This window comes from Rhea americana, unplaced genomic scaffold (genome assembly GCF_003343005.1).
Source record: "Rhea americana isolate MKP2758 unplaced genomic scaffold, rheAme1 scaffold_262, whole genome shotgun sequence".
Taxonomy (NCBI): domain Eukaryota; kingdom Metazoa; phylum Chordata; class Aves; order Rheiformes; family Rheidae; genus Rhea; species Rhea americana.
This window is the reverse complement of record NW_028186382.1, coordinates 103,524-119,093: the sequence shown is the minus strand read 5'-3', so window position 1 is coordinate 119,093 and position 15,570 is coordinate 103,524. Positions and strand designations below refer to the sequence as shown.

At 59.2% G+C, this 15,570-nt stretch overlaps 4 protein-coding genes across 6 annotated transcripts in view; 2 read left to right on the top strand and 2 right to left on the bottom strand.

Moving 5' to 3' along the window:
- ANKHD1 (ankyrin repeat and KH domain containing 1) overlaps positions 1–1,490 on the top strand; it is a gene marked incomplete at its 5' end in the record, with an annotated part of 121,441 nt that extends 119,951 nt beyond the window's left edge. The window contains 2 exons of the mRNA XM_085307713.1: positions 381–545; positions 999–1,490. Of these exons, the coding sequence (XP_085163839.1) occupies positions 381–545; positions 999–1,058 (225 nt within the window). The remainder of the gene's footprint in view (positions 1–380; positions 546–998) is intronic.
- Positions 1,491–3,230: 1,740 nt separating this feature from the next.
- Positions 3,231–5,336, top strand: EIF4EBP3 (eukaryotic translation initiation factor 4E binding protein 3). Its single transcript, XM_085307726.1, has 3 exons — positions 3,231–3,391; positions 4,817–4,990; positions 5,224–5,336. Exons 1-3 carry the CDS (start codon positions 3,274–3,276, stop codon positions 5,250–5,252), a joined length of 321 nt encoding a protein of 106 aa, XP_085163852.1. The 5' UTR covers positions 3,231–3,273; the 3' UTR covers positions 5,253–5,336.
- A 1,089-nt stretch (positions 5,337–6,425) lies between these two features.
- On the bottom strand, positions 6,426–8,811 carry SRA1 (steroid receptor RNA activator 1). 3 transcript variants are annotated; one of them, XM_085307723.1, is made up of 5 exons: positions 8,758–8,811; positions 7,819–7,944; positions 7,255–7,466; positions 6,913–7,021; positions 6,426–6,818 (listed from the first exon to the last, which is right to left on the bottom strand). In XM_085307723.1, exons 1-5 carry the CDS (start codon positions 8,780–8,782, stop codon positions 6,625–6,627), a joined length of 666 nt encoding a protein of 221 aa, XP_085163849.1. In that variant the 5' UTR covers positions 8,783–8,811; the 3' UTR covers positions 6,426–6,624. The 3 variants fall into 3 exon arrangements, with proteins under 3 accessions (XP_085163849.1, XP_085163850.1, XP_085163848.1); XM_085307724.1 differs by lacking the exon at positions 7,819–7,944 and having other exon boundaries at positions 8,758–8,810; XM_085307722.1 differs by lacking the exons at positions 7,819–7,944; positions 8,758–8,811 and adding an exon at positions 7,613–7,809.
- Positions 8,812–9,128: 317 nt separating this feature from the next.
- On the bottom strand, positions 9,129–15,521 carry APBB3 (amyloid beta precursor protein binding family B member 3). Its single transcript, XM_085307749.1, has 13 exons — positions 15,441–15,521; positions 13,328–13,518; positions 12,861–12,937; positions 12,479–12,536; positions 12,128–12,274; positions 11,511–11,638; positions 11,309–11,314; positions 11,115–11,229; positions 10,764–10,851; positions 10,451–10,534; positions 10,135–10,264; positions 9,836–10,010; positions 9,129–9,329 (listed from the first exon to the last, which is right to left on the bottom strand). The coding sequence occupies exons 1-13, from the start codon at positions 15,487–15,489 to the stop codon at positions 9,129–9,131; spliced, it is 1,449 nt and encodes a 482-aa protein (XP_085163875.1). The 5' UTR covers positions 15,490–15,521.
- Positions 15,522–15,570: the final 49 nt, after the last annotated feature.

Below are 15,570 nucleotides of genomic sequence, written 5' to 3'. Positions count from 1 at the left end.
CCTCGCAGTGCTGAGTTGTTTACCAGTATGTGAATGTTGCATATGGATTTGAACTGCCTCTGTCATCTTGGCAAACACAGTTTATGCTTGTGTGTCATCTATTGCAACAAGAAGCCTGATAAAATGTCAACACTAATAAAAACTACTTTCTACGTTGCTTTAAAAAACTCCAGATTGGATATAGTGTATTCTGTCCTTATCGTTCCCTAGTGCTGTCCTTGCCCCTGTCCTAGCCCAGCACTGCAAAGGTAGATGTAATCTCTGAAAAGTGCTCTGGTGGTGGCAAGATGAAAGGTACTGCACCGCAGAAGCATTTGATAATAAGGTCATTTTTCATAACCATTACCCTATTCACTAACATTTCTTTTTTGATCCTTTAGGGCCTGCCGATTTCCATGTATGGTGGCGCTCTAATACCCTCGCACCCTCAGCTGGCAGATGGGCCAGGAGGCCCTCTCTTTAATGGTCTTCATACTCCAGACCCAGCCTGGAATCCCATGATCAAAGTTGTCCAAAATTCAACAGAATGTACTGATGCTCAGCAGGTACCGTGGCTACATTTTTTTTTCCTGCACTTCTGCTTACATAGGGTTTTTTGCAGAGTTATGCTTTGTTTTGTTTTTCTTTATTCTGGATAAGTGAGATTTTTTTCAACTCTTAGATACTAGAATTAAGATTGTTTGCATGATTTTTTTTTTCCCCTGCAGTGTGTGTTTGTAAATGTATGTGGCTTTCAGATAAATGACCAGAATTTCAAGAATGCTCAGCAAGGTACAAACTTTATTGTAAGTCATAGGGTTTATATACATACTGAGTATGTTACATTACAGGTTGTCAATCAAAACCTGGCCAGAGCTGAAGATAGCTCCCAGCCTTTTTTGATGATCTGGTTATGTTCTAGGGGGAGCCTTAAGCTTGCCYTCTAGTGGTTGATTGCTCTAGTAAAGGAACCTTTATTTGTTTTTATAATAGACGTGTTTTTTTCCTTCTTGCTATAGATTTGGCCTGGCACCTGGGCACCTCACATTGGAAACATGCATCTCAAGTACGTCAACTGATTTAAGGGGGTCTATCCTTTTTAGCCTTGTTTGGGAAACCTTATAACCTTGAAGAACCCTGGGGATTTTTTAATGTGCCTAACTAAGCAGTTTTCTGTGGGCTGTAAGAATGGAAACTTGATTGCCCGTTGTATAAGAACAAATTGATTCACCTATACAACCGATTCTGTTCTCCAGTTAGTTTAGCCATTTTGAACTTAAATCAGATGCAACTAGTGCTTTTGGCTAAACACTACTGAATGCGACTTGTGTGCAGCAGAGAACTAGATGATTACATGATTTCAACCTTTTAGGGTGGTAAATACATGTATAATTGTTTACATACTTAAGAGGAAAAGTTGAGTAAATTTCATGTCGTATAGTGGCTCTACTTTATGTAGCCTGTATTAATGTGAAATATTTACCTGAATATTCAATAAAAGGCAAACAGTATTTATAGGTTGTGTGTGAGAATTTTGGAAGAGGATGCATATTGTCATTTGTAGCTGCCATGTCCRGAGGTTTACCTTTCTAGGATCACTTAATTAGCAACCGGATGCAACTGGGGAAGGGGAGGAAGGTTTTAAGCTGCAGTCATATGTGATGCACAATGTAAGTGCTTCCTCCTGCCAGTTGTTATCCTTTTATTTTCTGTGAGCGTGGTTGTGTGTGTTTTTTTTTTTTTTTTTTTTTTTTTTTTTTTTTCCTCCTTCCTTCTGGATCAGTTCTGCTTCTTGTAGCACTCTCTTTACAGATGGGTTGCCTGAAATAACAGGTATTGTTCAGGGGCTGGAAATAAGGGCTGACTTGGCACCCTGGCAACCAGTGACATCTTAATTTGCAGAAGGCAAAACTTGAGGTAGTTCCTAGAAAAATGCAGGGTTTCTTCACCGATTCTCTGTGACCAGCTGCCCAGAAGCAGATATTAGGAAAGCAGAGACCACCTCCCACCAGAGAATAATGTAATGTATTCTATCCTAAGCTTCCTGTAATCCTTTAAATCTGGTAAGAGCTTCTCAAGTCATTTCAGTGAGGAGGAAGGGGTTTCTTGCATACTGTTCAGGATGCAGGTTCACTGTCCACATAGGCAGTATTGATTCCAGTATCGCTGTGCCTTGGTAGCTTTCCATTTGCTGCATTAAGAGTAAACTTATTTCTACTTTCACTCAGTTCTGCTACAGTAACTACACTGAATATTTGGTCCATTTCTCAAGCAGGTAACTACAGTGCAGTGTCCAATGTAACGGGCCACTTTTGGTGGTCTCTCAGACCAGAGAGCAGATGGAGACTTCCCCACCTTCCTTCCTTCCTCCTGCTGTTGCATGTAAGGAATGGTCAGGAGAGTTTCCCCAGGAAAAGCATAAAGAAGGAGCAGCCAAAAGAGAGGATTCAGTGATAACTTGCATGGAGTGAACTCTTAAGACAATGTAATGGCATGTGTTCTCTGTCGTGGTTACTTCTGAATATTCAGAAGTGCTCAAAGTATGAAGTGCACAAGTAATACCTGAGTACCATAGGCAAATAAACCTCAGACAGTATGGATGCATTTAGACATTCTACCTAGTATTCAACAAGAAAATGCAAAAAGACCTGAACTTTTGCTCTTACTCCCATCCTGATAAATGCAAACGCCAGAGGAGAAACACTTGTGCTGACAATAATTGTATTAAAAGTAAATGGTGAAAGAAAAACAAAATACCATATATACATACATACATAGATGTATGTATGTATTGTTGTACAGTAGCTTTTGTGCAAACTAGGTGCTTGTCCTTGGGGTGCCCTAGATGAATTGGTGCAAATGCTGCCCAGCAGACAGCCTCCCTTAGGATCGCGAGACCATGACTGAGTCTCGGGCGCCTGCTCCAGGGTGACATGGGGCTGGCGGGCAGGTGGTGTAGCCCTTGCGCTAGCAGAGAGCCAGGATGTGATAGCTCTGGCTGTCCTCGTCGTTCGCACGTTCGCACTTGCTGACCAGACGTGTCCGTTAGCGGAGAGGCAAGGCTGCCCGGGCTGCGCGGTTGCTCCGTGCCGAGCGCGTTTTAAAAAGTTGGACCCGTAGCGCTGCCTGGGGGGCGGGCGGAGGAGAGTGCGCCTGCCGCCCTCGGGCTGCTGGGGTAGAAAATGGCTGGGAGCCCGGCGGGGGCGGGGCCGGGGGCGGAGCCTCCCTGCTCGGCCCGGCCCGCACACACGTGTCGGGCCCGCTGCCCTGCACGGCTCGGCTCGGCTCGGCTCCATGGCCGCGGCGGGCACTGCTACTGCCTCCTGCCCCATCCCGGGCGGCCGCGATTTCCCCGCGCCGGACGGCTACAGCTCCACGCCGGGCGGCACCCTCTACTCGACCACGCCGGGGGGTAAGGCAGAGTGGTGCCGAGAAGGGCAGCCCACCCCCCTCCCCCGGGCCCAGGAGAGCTGCCTCTGGCCCCAGCGGCCTTGGGGCAGGTGCCCGGGCCTCCCCCTGCCTGAGCCTGCCCTTTGCCTCCCTGTGAAAGGAAGCCCGAGGGAGGCCTTACCAGGCACGTTCAGCTGCTGCTGGGACTGCCAGCACTGCCCCATGCTGCTTCCCGGCCCAGGCAGAGGCTGCAACCGTCCCTTGGGCTGCAGGGCTGGGGAAGGAGCTCCTGGCAGCATCGTTGCAGTGGCTCGGTGCAGTCCTGCTTCCTCACTGGCACAGTGTGGCCATGCATTTGCCCCGATGGGCCTAAGCTGGAGGGGAGGCGCTGGGGACCAGTGCAAAACTCGCTCAGAGCTGAGCTTTCTCCGGCGTGGTGGGCAGCACAGCTCACACTGCAGGGCGCCTTCTGCTCCCCTCTTCACTGGAGAGCTCTGTTCTGCACGCGCGAGTGAGCACAGCAGGTTTCAGTTGGGCTGCGGGCAGCCACCCAGTGGGTGCCGGCCCCGGCATGTGCCCTCGATAAGCCTTATCGTGGGCCAGAGGGAGCCGGGCCAGGTGCTGGCACAGCAGCGGCAGGCGCCTGTGCACGTTGTGTAACGTTTGCCGTGTTGGGACAGGCCTGGCCCATACGGGGAGTTCTCGCTGCGCCAGCTGCCACTCTCAGCTGCTCTCTGCCTTCAGCAGCTTGGCACAGAACTGCTGCTCTGTCCTCTGGGGACCTGTCCTGGCCTCCTGTGGGGACAGTGGGGGCCTGCTGGCCGGCCTTTGGGGAGCGGGAGCATCGTGCAGACCAGTTCAGTCTCAGAGATCGCTGCAGGCACTCACGGGGGTTAGGGAGAGCCCACACGTGCCTGGCAGCACCCGTTCTGGGCGCTGCTGTGAGGGCTGCATCCAAGGAGCTGGCAGCGGGAATGTGGCGTCCCATCCAACCCAACTGCTCGTCCCTTTGCAGGGAGTGCAGGGGGTGCCTTGGTCAGCGGAGCTCACAGGCCCAACCTCGGCTGTGCCCAGAGCTTGGCCAAGCCTGCAGGCAGCACAGGGGCAGATTTTGAAGATGCCTGGCCCCACGGCTTGGTAGCACCCTGTGAGCTGCTGTGGGGCATCCAGACATCCTCTCCCTTCCCCCTCCCCAACCCGTGCTGTGCCCTAGCAGGGCTCCAGGAGCTTTGGGAGGAAGGAATGATGCAGGGAACAGCTGCCGTGCATGATGGGTTTCACACTCTTGTCCTACAGGAAATCACACGATGGCTCCAAACATGGCTGTGATTCCCGTCCAAGTGCGGCCCCTTCCCCCTGCCATTCTGGGCTCAGGCTCTGGCCATGGCACTGGGGGAAGGGGGCTGCCATGGGCCATCGGTGCCTGACTGCCCCCTGCTTTTGGCAGGTACCCGCATCATCTACGACCGCAAGTTCCTGCTGGAGTGCAAGAATTCACCCGTGGCCAGGACCCCTCCCTGCTGCCTGCCCCAGATCCCCGGTGTCACCTCCCCGGCCCAGCCCAGCCTCGTCAAGCTGGGGGAGCTCAAGGAGCAGAATGAGAGTGAAGAAACCATGCCAGGTGAGCAGCCTGGGCACCACAGCCCAAGCAGGGGAATAAGGCCGTGCTGCCTGGGGCATTGGGCTCCCACCCCAAAGGGTGGCTAAAAGGGCAAGGAGAGACCCTGGCTCAGCCAGTGTTCGACTTGGCTCTGTCTCAGTCTCTTGCTACTGCAGCAGTCCATTTGCCTACACGTTTCCTCCAAGGTAACCCCATCCTAACCTTGGCCCTGTCTTCCCTCCCTGCCCTTCCAGATCAAGACCAATTTGAGATGGACATCTGAGTTCTCAGTTCCCCGTCTCCAGGCCATGGCTGGGCCTGTTTCTGGGCCTTGTGGAGGTGCTGGCACCGCAACTGGCTGGCTGCAGCCCTCTGTGATGCTGGGGATGGACGCGTGACACCTCATGGGCTCCGGCACAACTGGCTGGTGCAACTGCCTAGAGAGCTCACGCTTGATCAATAAACACCATGAAACCCCTGTGGTGGGCTGGTGGATCTCTGCATTGGGGCTCAAGTGCGTCTGTGGAGCTCTGGAGCTAGGTAGCTGCAGATGACTTTTCAGGGTGTACAGGATCTCTTCCTTGGGCAATGAAATCCTGCAAGGTGAATGCAGGACCCCGAGGGTCATAGAAAGCACTGCTGTGGCCTGCAGTTTTGGAACTGTGTGGGTCTTGAGAGCTGCGAGCAGCTGAATCTGCCAGGCTTGGGGTGCCACATGTTTTCCCCATCCTGCCCAAGCTGGGGTAGTCAGAGCAGTCAGGGGGCTATGCTAGCCATGGTCAGGGCAGGTGGATGAGGCCTTCCTGCAAGCGCAGGCTGGAGACAGAGCAGTCTCCCTGCACCTAGATTCTCCATAATGTCCAGAGAGGACACAGCCTGGTGAGCCTAGGGCCAGCACCATGATATTTTTGCCTGGATCCCCACTGTCTCAAGGGCCAACTGCATTTGAGTCTCTCAAGTCCCACACTTGGGTCTGAGCTGTGCCAGAGTGGGCAGGTCCCCAGCTGCTAAGGACTGGTTTTGCTGTGCAGACAGAGTTGAGCTGCAGCAGCCCACACCAGTTTGCTCCAAGATAGCTGCATGTTGGCTTACCCAGCCACCCTAAGATTTCCCCTGGGCCTATCTCCTCCCAGAGAAGGTGCACAGCTGCCCTGCTGCCATGGGTCTCCCCATCACTACCAAAAGCTTGGCTAGAGGGTCCAGACTCAGCCAACTAATACAGCAGAAAAACATATCGCTATCATAGGAGCTCTGGCTGGATCCACRTGCTGCCAGAGGTACTGCTTGGTGGGGAATTCCTTCCCTTAATGAGTTGTGGGTCTGGGAACACCTTATTGGGGTGAGCTCCTTCAGACCAGCCTGAAGCTCTTCTGGCCTCATCTAGCATCTCTTAACCACTCACTGAAGAGACAGGACCCAGCCTGCCCCAGTGTACCTGGGCAGCCTGTAGATAGGGACAGATTGGTGCTATTTATTAACATCATGTCATGAATCGCCACTAAGATGTCATGGTGAATAAAATCCTCCTTTCCTGGGAGTCAGTTAGGAGCAGCAGGAGACGCCCAGGCCTCCTCAGGCACCAGGGGCTCCTTTTCCTGCCAGTGGCCCTGAATGCAGGCTGCACTACCCATAGTCTGCAGCCCTGCTCTCCAGCATCAGGCAGCTTCCTGGTCAGGCACGGTCTCAGTCTCATCATTCCTGGGTTCAGTGAGCTTCATGGTAGATAGGTTCCTCATCTCAGCGATCAAGCGTTTGACACCCACCAGCCACTGGCTCACCTCGTTCACATGGTCCACCATAAGCGAGCGGTGGATCTCATCAGCCGTGTCCCAGTGGTGTTGCTGCAGCTCTGCTGAGGAAAGGGAATCCGTCAGTGGCTCTGTCAGCAGCAGCATGAGCCCAGTGACCCAGGCTTGACCAGATCCAGTCTCTGTACCACTCACCTTGCACCAAGAGGCTCATCCTCTTCCTCACAGGGGTTGACAACTTCCCCTGAGCCCATGTGTCCCCAAGCACCATCAGCCGCCGTCCAATGTCATCACACACTTGTTTCTGGAAGCATGGACAGGAGCTGGAGTGAGGACCTGCTCCAGAGAGGCTCTGGGCAGTCCTCTCAGGCAGGGGTGACTTTCCTGGGAACAAACAGCCCCTGCCTAGCCCCCTTCTGGCTGCTGAACCTCCCTGCTTCTTAGCACAGGACAGCAATGCTGTCTTGTAAGAGCAGCTACTGCTAGGTGAAATGAACTGGGGCCAGGAGGTAGAGGAGGAAGCACTGAAGGCCTCACCTGCACTGTAGGCCGGCAGGCATCTAGGGCCACCCTCAGGGGAGTGAGGACAGCATCTGCTGGTACATCACAGTCCTCCAAGGGCTCCTCTACAGTTGGCCTCACGCTCTCTGTCCACAAGGAAGGGTTGACAGGCCCAAGCGGGGGTGGCCCCAATGATTTGGGAGGCAGGACTGTGGCAGCAGCCAGGGCGGTGGTGTCAGGAGGAGCACCTGCAGGGAATACAGACTGGTGTGGAGAACAGGCAGACCAATGCACCCAGTGGCAGCAGCACCCAGGCTGGTGCAGAGACCTGGAAGCTCACTGCCCCCCAAGAGATGTGCCAGATAGAGGGGGGAGGATCTCAGACCCCCAGCACCTCCAAGCTTCATTGACTCTCTGGCTCTTAGGGCTGGTACTAGGTCCTGGTTGTGTGGCTGCTCTTGCCGTGTCAGCATCACCCAGTCTCTCCGCCCTCTGAGGAGCTGCAGCAAAGGGAAGGTGCCCTGTTCTCTAGGAGAACCAGGGCAGCCTTGGCTCTGCATGGGGGTCACAGCCGGGCAGGGGCCCTGTGGGTGTTCTGACCTGAGCAGGCTCCGTGGGCGGGGGCCAACGCCCGGCGAGTGAGCGGGGCTCGCTTGGGGCCCCCAGCCTGGGTCTGCAGCCCATAGGAGAACTGGGGAGGGTCGTTCCAGCCTCGCTCCTTGTTCCCTGCCAGTGCAAAGTGAGGCGGTAAGAGCTGGAGCAGTGCCCCAGCACCCCACGGCCTCTGGCCCCCAGACACAGGCTCCCCAGGCCCCCTGACCCTGCACACGGGCTCCCCGGGCCCCCCAACCCCTACACACAGGCTCCTGGAAACCCCCAACTCCTGCACAGGGGCTCCCTGGGACCCTCAACCCCCAGACACGGGCTCCCCAGGCTCTCCGACCCCCACACATGGGTTCCTGGAAACCCCTGACCCCTGCACACAGGCTCCCCGGGACCCCCAACCCTCCCCCGGCCCCCAGACACAGGCTCCGCGGGCTCTCTGACCCCCGCACATAGGTTCCTGGAAACCCCCGACCCCCGCACACAGGCTCCTCGGGACCCCCAACCCTCCCCCAGCCCCCAGACACGGGCTTACCGGGCTCTCTAACTCTCGCACACGGACCCCCCGGGCCCCCCAACCCCCGCACAGGGGCTCCCCTGGACCCCCGACCTCCACACACGGGCTCCCCGGGCTCTGACCCCGATACAGGGCTCCCCGGGACCCCCGACCCTCCGCCGGCCCCCCCACACGGACTCCCCGGCACCCCGGACCCCCGTACACGGTCTATCCCGCCCCCTGACGCCCAGACACGAACCCCCCGTGGCTCCCCTACCCCCGCGGGGCTCCCCCGGCGCCCTCCGGCTCCTCGTGAGCCCTCCCGCCGCAGCGCCGTCGAGGAAGAGCTCTCCCCCGCCGCCCGGCCCCGCACTCCCGGACCGGAAGTGCGTCCCTCCCCCCCATTCCCCCACCTCCGTTCTCGGAACACGGCCCCTCACCCGGTTTCACGTACAGCTCCGCCATCCTGCCACGTCACGCTCCCGGCCCCGCCCCTTCCGCGCGCGGGCGGGGGCGGCCGGGGCGCCGGGCTCGGAACTGGCCCTCGGCGTGGGGCCCGGCGGGGGCGGGGCCCGAGGGGGCGCGGGCGGCGCGGCGCGGGGCGGAGCGCGGCGGCTGCGGGGCGGTGTTTTATTGAGAAATGGTCGGCTACGAAAGTGTCGCTGAGGTAGACGCCGGGCAGGGGCCCGGGGCTCCCGGCGGCGCTGAGCCCCGGGGCCGGGCCAGGCCAGGCCCCTCCTGCGGTGGTGCTGCGTGAGATGGCGGTGGTGCAGGGGTCCTCGCCCGGGAGGGGCGCCGCCGCCGCCGGCCCCTAGGGCGTGTGCAGCGCCGAGCGCTTCTGGCGGAAGGTCTCCAGGAAGGAGAAGACGCTGCGTTTGCGGGGCCCCGGGCCGCCCCTCGCCTTGGGCACGTCGGGCCCCGCCGAGTCCGCGGGGCTGCCCGCGGCGGCTGCCGGCCGGGCCCGCGCTGCTGCGCCCTTCGCCGCGGCCACCAGGCACTTCTGGTACTGCACCTGCGGGGAGGCGACACGCGCGGCGTGGGGACGGCGCCAGCAGGGATGCGGAGGGACCCGCAATGGAGGGGACATGGGGACTGCGGCAGGACTGGTGACGGCGGGATGTGGAGATGGCAGTGGCAGGGCTGCCGGGTACTGTGACGGCGGGACGTGGGGATGGCACCAAGGGGACCCGCGACGGGAGGGTGTTGGGACCACACCAGCAGGGCTGCGGGGGGACCGACGACGGGATGTGGGGATGGCACCCAGCAGAGCTGAGGGGACCTGCAGCGGTGGGGACATGGGGACAACACTGGTAGAGCTGCAGAGGGACCCATGACAGTGGGACATGGAGATGGCACCCAGCAGGGCCAAGGAGGGACCCATGACAGGGGGGACGGGATGGCGGGACGTGGGGACGGCACCAGCGGGGTTGAGAGGGGACCCGTGATGGGGGAGAAGTGATGATGGCACCCTTTGGGGGCACAGGGAGGTGTTCAGTGGTGCCCCGGGGCCCCACTCACCATGCAAGCCGCCTGCACCGCCTCTGAGATGGTGCCAGCATCAGGCTCACACCAGAACGCCGTGCACTGGAAGTGCTGTCCCATGTCCACGATGAGGGCGAAGGTGTGCACGTCCCTGCCCACCCCAATGAAGGTCACGTAGCGAACCTGGCACTCCCAGATGTGAGCCTCTTCCCTGTCCTCCTTGCCAGGGACATGGGGCCATCTGTCATGCGCCAACCCTACCCCCTCCCCACCGTACCCAGGGCTCAGCCACGCCGCAGGAGCTGCTACCCAGGAGATGCTACCCAGCACTGAGCCCCCTGGGCCCCACCTGTGCCAAGTGCACCCTCATGGCCGTGTCTGACACGCTGATGAGGGAGGGTGTCCAGCGCTCCCGCCCAGGGCCTCTTGTCAGCTTCTCAATGGCCTCATTCAGCACGTCCATCCCTGGTGGGGTGAGAGACACCGCTGGCGGTCCCTGCCCCAGTGAGGCAAGTGGACGGGTGCTGCTGGGTGGCAGCACTGAGGCCTCATGTGCAGGACTCCTGGCCTGTGCAGATCTCACTTGGTCTCTCCTACAAGGAGACGTTTCTTGAGCATCCCTGAGCCACTGTGAGGGACAACACCACTTACCCATGGCCCTGGGCACGGGCAAGCTGCCAATGTACAGCGCCTCGTACTTCTGGATCGACTGTCTCACAGCGTCCAGGATATCCACTGCCAAGATAGGCGAGATGCCTGGGACTGCCGTGCACACAGCCCCAGGATCCCCAAAGCCCCTGAAGATGCATCCAGACAGGACAAGGGGTTCTGGTGGCCAAGTGCAGCACGGCCCCACTGAGCCCAGGCCTGTCCATGCTGGAGCAGCAGTGCATAGGGCTGTGGACACAGGGAGCATGGTGGCTGGCCCTCACAGGGGGTCACCAGGGTGCCCGAGGGACGATACCTTGCAGCGGCAGGTCGTTGGGGGATATGGACTCCCAGGTGATGGCGCGCGGGAGGCTGCTGCTTGCTGCTGCTCGCTCAGCCATGATCTGCAGGAGACAACATCACATGGGGCTCTGTACTTTCAGGGGTGCCCAAGTACCTCTCAGCCCCTCTTCAGTGGTGGTGGGCAGCACACTGAGCTGGCAACCGAGGTGTGTGCTGGCTGGTAGAGCCAGAAAGCCCTGTGACCTCCCTCCACCCTGAAACCATGGGATCATGCCCAGATATGTCCCCAGGAACTCTGCCACTCTGTCTACCAGGGCTGGGAGTGGGCTCAGCCTGCCTGCGACCACAGGCCCTGGCACCCCACCTTTGAGCACATCTCATGCAGCGCCTTAGCAATGCCCTTGGCAGGCACGTTGCAGTGGAAGACGTGACACTTGAGCACGCAGGTATCCTTGTCATTGGCCACAAATGCAAAGTCCCTGCAAGATCAAGGGCAGGTGAGGGAGAACCTGGTGGAGGCAATGCCTCATGTGGCCTCATAGCCCCCCACCACCTTACCTGTCCCTGCATCCACCATGGCAATCAGGAGAGAGGAGAGCAGACAGGTTACTGCATGGGTCTCGCCATCCCAAGTGAGCAGAGCCAGGGCTGCTGAAGTCCCCTGGGTACTAGGCCATGGCATGGCTCCCAGGTGCAGGGGCATCCCATAGCCCATGGGCTGTGCCGCTGCCTGCCATGGAGGGGCCCCTGCCCCCGGCACCTGCCATTGTTGCAGCCAACACCCCAGACACGGATGTTGAGGATGGGCTGGCAGTGGATGAGGCTGTGGTCCAGGGGGTCCACCAAGCTCATGGTGTCCTTCTTCAGGATCATCACCAAGTTCTGACCCTGTGGAGAGCCGGGGGTACCCTCAGCCTGCTGGCAGGCCAGTCACAGCCACCTCACCTGCCCCATACCTGGGCACCCTGGCACTGGTCTTGTGTGCAGGGACAACCCCATCCACCCACCCTGTTTGCACCTTGACACCTCCCAGTATATTCCTGAAGTGTGGGACAACTCTGTCCACCTGCCCTGCCTCATACCGGGGTGCCCCTGATACAACCCTCGTGTGTGGGGACAGGCCCTGCCATGTAGGCATCTCCTGGCACTGTCCTTTTGTTCAGGGAAAACCCCAACAGTCTGGCCTGCCCCACAACTGGGCACTGCCGTCTTTGACCTGGGTGTGGAGAGAGCTCGCTCTGCCAGTGGCTCTGGTCCCTGGGCTTCCCGGGCTCCCCAGGCATATGTCCCCATATGTGGGGACAACCAGCTGCAGCATTGCTGGCCCCTGGACACGGCTGCGGGAACCTCCCCAGCAATACTGTCTCTGTTCCTCACCTCATCCCAGCTGCCTGCAGAGTCGTGGCCCCGGCTTTTGCTGTTGGAGAGCTGCTGGATGCAGTTGTTGACGGCAATGCTGCTCTTACCAGGTGCTAGGTCTTCCTCAGGGATCTCAACCCAGCCCAGCGAGCGCACGGCAAAGCACTGAGCAGGGGCACATGAGGTTTGCATGCCAGGTCAGCATAACCATCACTGCCCTTGCCTCCATCCCCATGCTTGCCAGCTGCCAGGTACTCCCTGCTGCCCTCCATCCCTCTACGTGGTGCCTCAGTGCCACTCGTCCAGGTGCTCTGAGACAGGGGCAAGAGCCTCCCAGTGTGCCAGGACCCCCGCCTCTGTATGAAGTACCTTGGAGCCAGGCTCAGCAGTGTGTTGGAAGTCATCTCCATGCCAGGGCAGTGAGGTCCTGCAAAGGGATGGGGCGGTGAGGTGAGCAAGACTTCTGCTCAGTAGCACTGTCTCTGGGCACTAGTGCCTTGAGAAGTGCCAGGGTGCCTTGGCAGCAGGAGCCCCACCCCCGCATGCTACGAGCCATGGAGCATCTGATGAGGGTGCCCAGGTCAATTTGTCTGACTGCAATCCATGTGGCTGCTCTGAGGGAGGATGCTGAGGACCAGCACCCAGCAGTGGGCGAAAGGGTGTTCACTGCTTCATTCTCCAAAGTCCCCACTGTCCCATGTTCCCAAACCCCCCAAAGCGCCGTGTTAGCAGAGTGTATGGATAACCCTACCTCCTGGACAGTGAAGCCATAGGGCTGGGAATGGGCCTGTCCTTCAAGAGGTGGTTCACTGTGGAGGCCTGGCGATCCTGGGAGAGGAAAAGGAAGGGGATGAGGGCAGTGAGAGGGGTTGCTGGAGAGGAGCACGTATCTGCAGGTGCCTTGTGCATGTGGCCTCCCTACCAGGCGAGCAAAGACTTAACCCAAGGGGACTTCAGGAAGTGCCAGGATGGGGCCAACAAGGGCCATCACAGAGCCCCACAAAGGAGTTACCCCCAGCCAGGAAAGGACTGAGCAGGCCCTTGGCATGATGGAAACAGTCTCATTCCAAGGGGAGGCTGGACTAGAGCCACCCAGTGCGTCCTTCACCAGCCCCTCTGTAGTGGGCTCCTACCAGGCTTGGGCTAGCCATTCTGAGCTGCTTATTCCCAGTGAGGGGATCCAACACCAGCCTTCACTTCCCTGCACATGTCTCCTACCATTTGCTGGAGCATTTCCTCTCCATAAGGCTGCAGGCTCCCGCCTGGGCCAGCAGTACATGCTGGGTGCTGCCACTGTGTCGTGCCGGTTGGTACATGCCAATAGTAGGTGCCCAGAGAATCACGAATTTTCCTCCAGCCTGCAGGGAGGTCAGGGTCTGTCTCCAGGCTCTGGTCACTCCAGAGGTTGTCTAGGCAGAAGGAGAGTGTGGGATGGGGAAAAAGTTGCTACAACTGCTTTCAGCTGCAAGAGGGTCTGAGAAGCAAGTGGCTTCAGACAGGAGGGAACTACGGCTGCCCCTAGGGTCAGATATGGTGCCCCAGTGCACATGGCTAGGAAGAGAAATTCTGAACAAGAAGACCTTGAGAGGTACCAGAGAGGCTGCAGGAGCAGGGCACAGCTTAGCTCAGGCCAGCCCTGTCAGTCCTCACTGCTCGTGGAGCAGAGCGTGGGTGGCAATCCCTCCTCCCAAGAAGAGCCTTCCATCTGCTGCCAACCAAAGCACATGGCACCCTTCATGGGGGAGGTGGGGAAGGAGGAGGTTGCTTGGAAAGCTCAGAGCCACCTGGGAGCCTTGCCCACCGGTCATGGGAGAGATGTGCCACTGTCGGGGTCAGACTCAAGGGCAGCAGTGGCATAATGCCTTGCTCTACCCACTAGACAATGCGCCCTCTCTAGGTTAGTGTTGGTACAGACCCCAGGAGTCCTGGCACTGTGACCAATGCAGGCAGTTGTCTCACTGCAGCTGGAAGGAGGGGGTGACCTAACATGGGCACAGTGCAGTGCCCAGGGGAGAAGGCACAGTGCAGAGGTACCCTGGTAGGGCCACAGGGCTGCCTGGCCAGGGATCTTGCTGCCAGCATGCAGTCACCAGCCCTCTGCCAACACCCTTAGATGCTCAAGCTTGGCTTCTCTCATATTTGCCACAGGAAAGGGTTGGGGATGGACCTCTGGGAGGGAGAAAGTGCCCTTGGAGGGCTGTGGGGGCAGGGAGAGGGACAGATTAACCCCCTCCTCCTCACACCCCCAAGCCCCAGTGAGGTCACAGAAATGGGCCTCTGGTGCAGAACTGTAATGCGGTCTGCTCCTGGGAATACAGCTAAAAATATTCAGAGGTCGGCATGCCTCTTCTGGGCACTTATCCCCTTGAGCTGTGCTACTGGGAGGGAGAGATGGTGGGTAATCCATCAAAGCCAGTGATGGGCCACACTCTGCTTCCCATGCCCTGCTGGCCTCCAGACCTGCTCACACAGCAGGTGGACCCAGCCATGGCACAGCACAGTGCAGCAGTCTCCTGCCCCAAGTCTACTCTCAGAGTCCTGTCCACAGAGCAGKGAGTGGCCCTTCTTGGTTCAGGGTGAGGGTGATTGTCCCTCTCCCATAGTCATTAGGTCCTGCTGATGCCTTTGCTCTGGGCAGCACGGGGATGATGAGAAGTGGGAAGAAAATGAAGGTGTGGACAGTGAAGGTCTGGAGCCAGAGGTGTCCACTGCAGGTGCCAAGGGGGCAAAGAGCCTGGCAACCCATTGCTGAGCCAGACACCCCAGCCCTCAGGCCTCTGTCTCTGTCCGTCTTGCAAGGACCTGGCTGGTCTCCCCAGAGCTTGCGATGGGTCCTGACCCCGGCTACCTCGGGGGTTCTGCGTGCCCCCACCCCCTAGCACCTGGCTGGACTGGGGCCTCCCAGGGCTAGTTGGACCCCGTGCCAGGCTGGCAGCACACAACCCTGCGCCAGCAGGGGCTTAGACAAAAAAACGCCTTCCTTGCCCTTGAAAGGTCCCGCGGGGAAAAGCGCTGAAGCCCCCGCTGGCTCCCCCGCCTGGAGCGTCCGCAGCGCCGGGCAGCAGCGCGGAGGCCGGGGCCGCTCCCGCAGGCCGCGCCCGCTCAGCACTGCGGACAGCGGCGGGCGCCACGCCCGCCCGCCCGCGCCCCCCGGCCGCGCCTGCAGCCCTCCCCGGCCCCGGCAACGATCCCCGCCAGCGCGGCACCCCGCAGCGGACACAGCTCCTGGCACCCCCGCACCCCACCGCAGGCTGGGCCACCCGGGAGCATGGCCGCCGCCCCTCCAGCAGCCGTGGCCCTCCCCTCCCACCCCGCAACCCGGCCCCACTACCGTCGCAGTTGACCAGGATGATGGCCAGCATGTAGTCCTTGCCCAGCATGGCCTCGATGCGGGCCCACCTCGGCCCGCGGCTCCCGGGAGGCGCGGCCCGAGCGGCGGCTGCGTCGGGGGCGGGCGGCAG

Coding starts and splice junctions, on each gene's coding strand:
- EIF4EBP3 (XM_085307726.1), top strand. CDS start 3,274: ATGGCCGCGGCGGGCACTGCTACTGCCTCCTGCCCCATCCCGGGCGGC. Junction 3,392..4,816: donor CTACTCGACCACGCCGGGGG/GTAAGGCAGAGT, acceptor TGCTTTTGGCAG/GTACCCGCATCATCTACGAC. Junction 4,991..5,223: donor GAGTGAAGAAACCATGCCAG/GTGAGCAGCCTG, acceptor CTGCCCTTCCAG/ATCAAGACCAATTTGAGATG.
- APBB3 (XM_085307749.1), bottom strand. CDS start 15,489: ATGCTGGGCAAGGACTACATGCTGGCCATCATCCTGGTCAACTGCGAC. Junction 12,275..12,478: donor CTGCTGAGCCTGGCTCCAAG/GTACTTCATACA, acceptor GCCCCTGCTCAG/TGCTTTGCCGTGCGCTCGCT. Junction 10,852..11,114: donor TGCATGAGATGTGCTCAAAG/GTGGGGTGCCAG, acceptor TGTCTCCTGCAG/ATCATGGCTGAGCGAGCAGC.
- SRA1 (XM_085307722.1), bottom strand. CDS start 7,778: ATGCAGAGCCAAGGCTGCCCTGGTTCTCCTAGAGAACAGGGCACCTTC. Junction 7,022..7,254: donor CCTGCCGGCCTACAGTGCAG/GTGAGGCCTTCA, acceptor CCATGCTTCCAG/AAACAAGTGTGTGATGACAT. Junction 6,819..6,912: donor GATGAGCCTCTTGGTGCAAG/GTGAGTGGTACA, acceptor TTTCCTCAGCAG/AGCTGCAGCAACACCACTGG.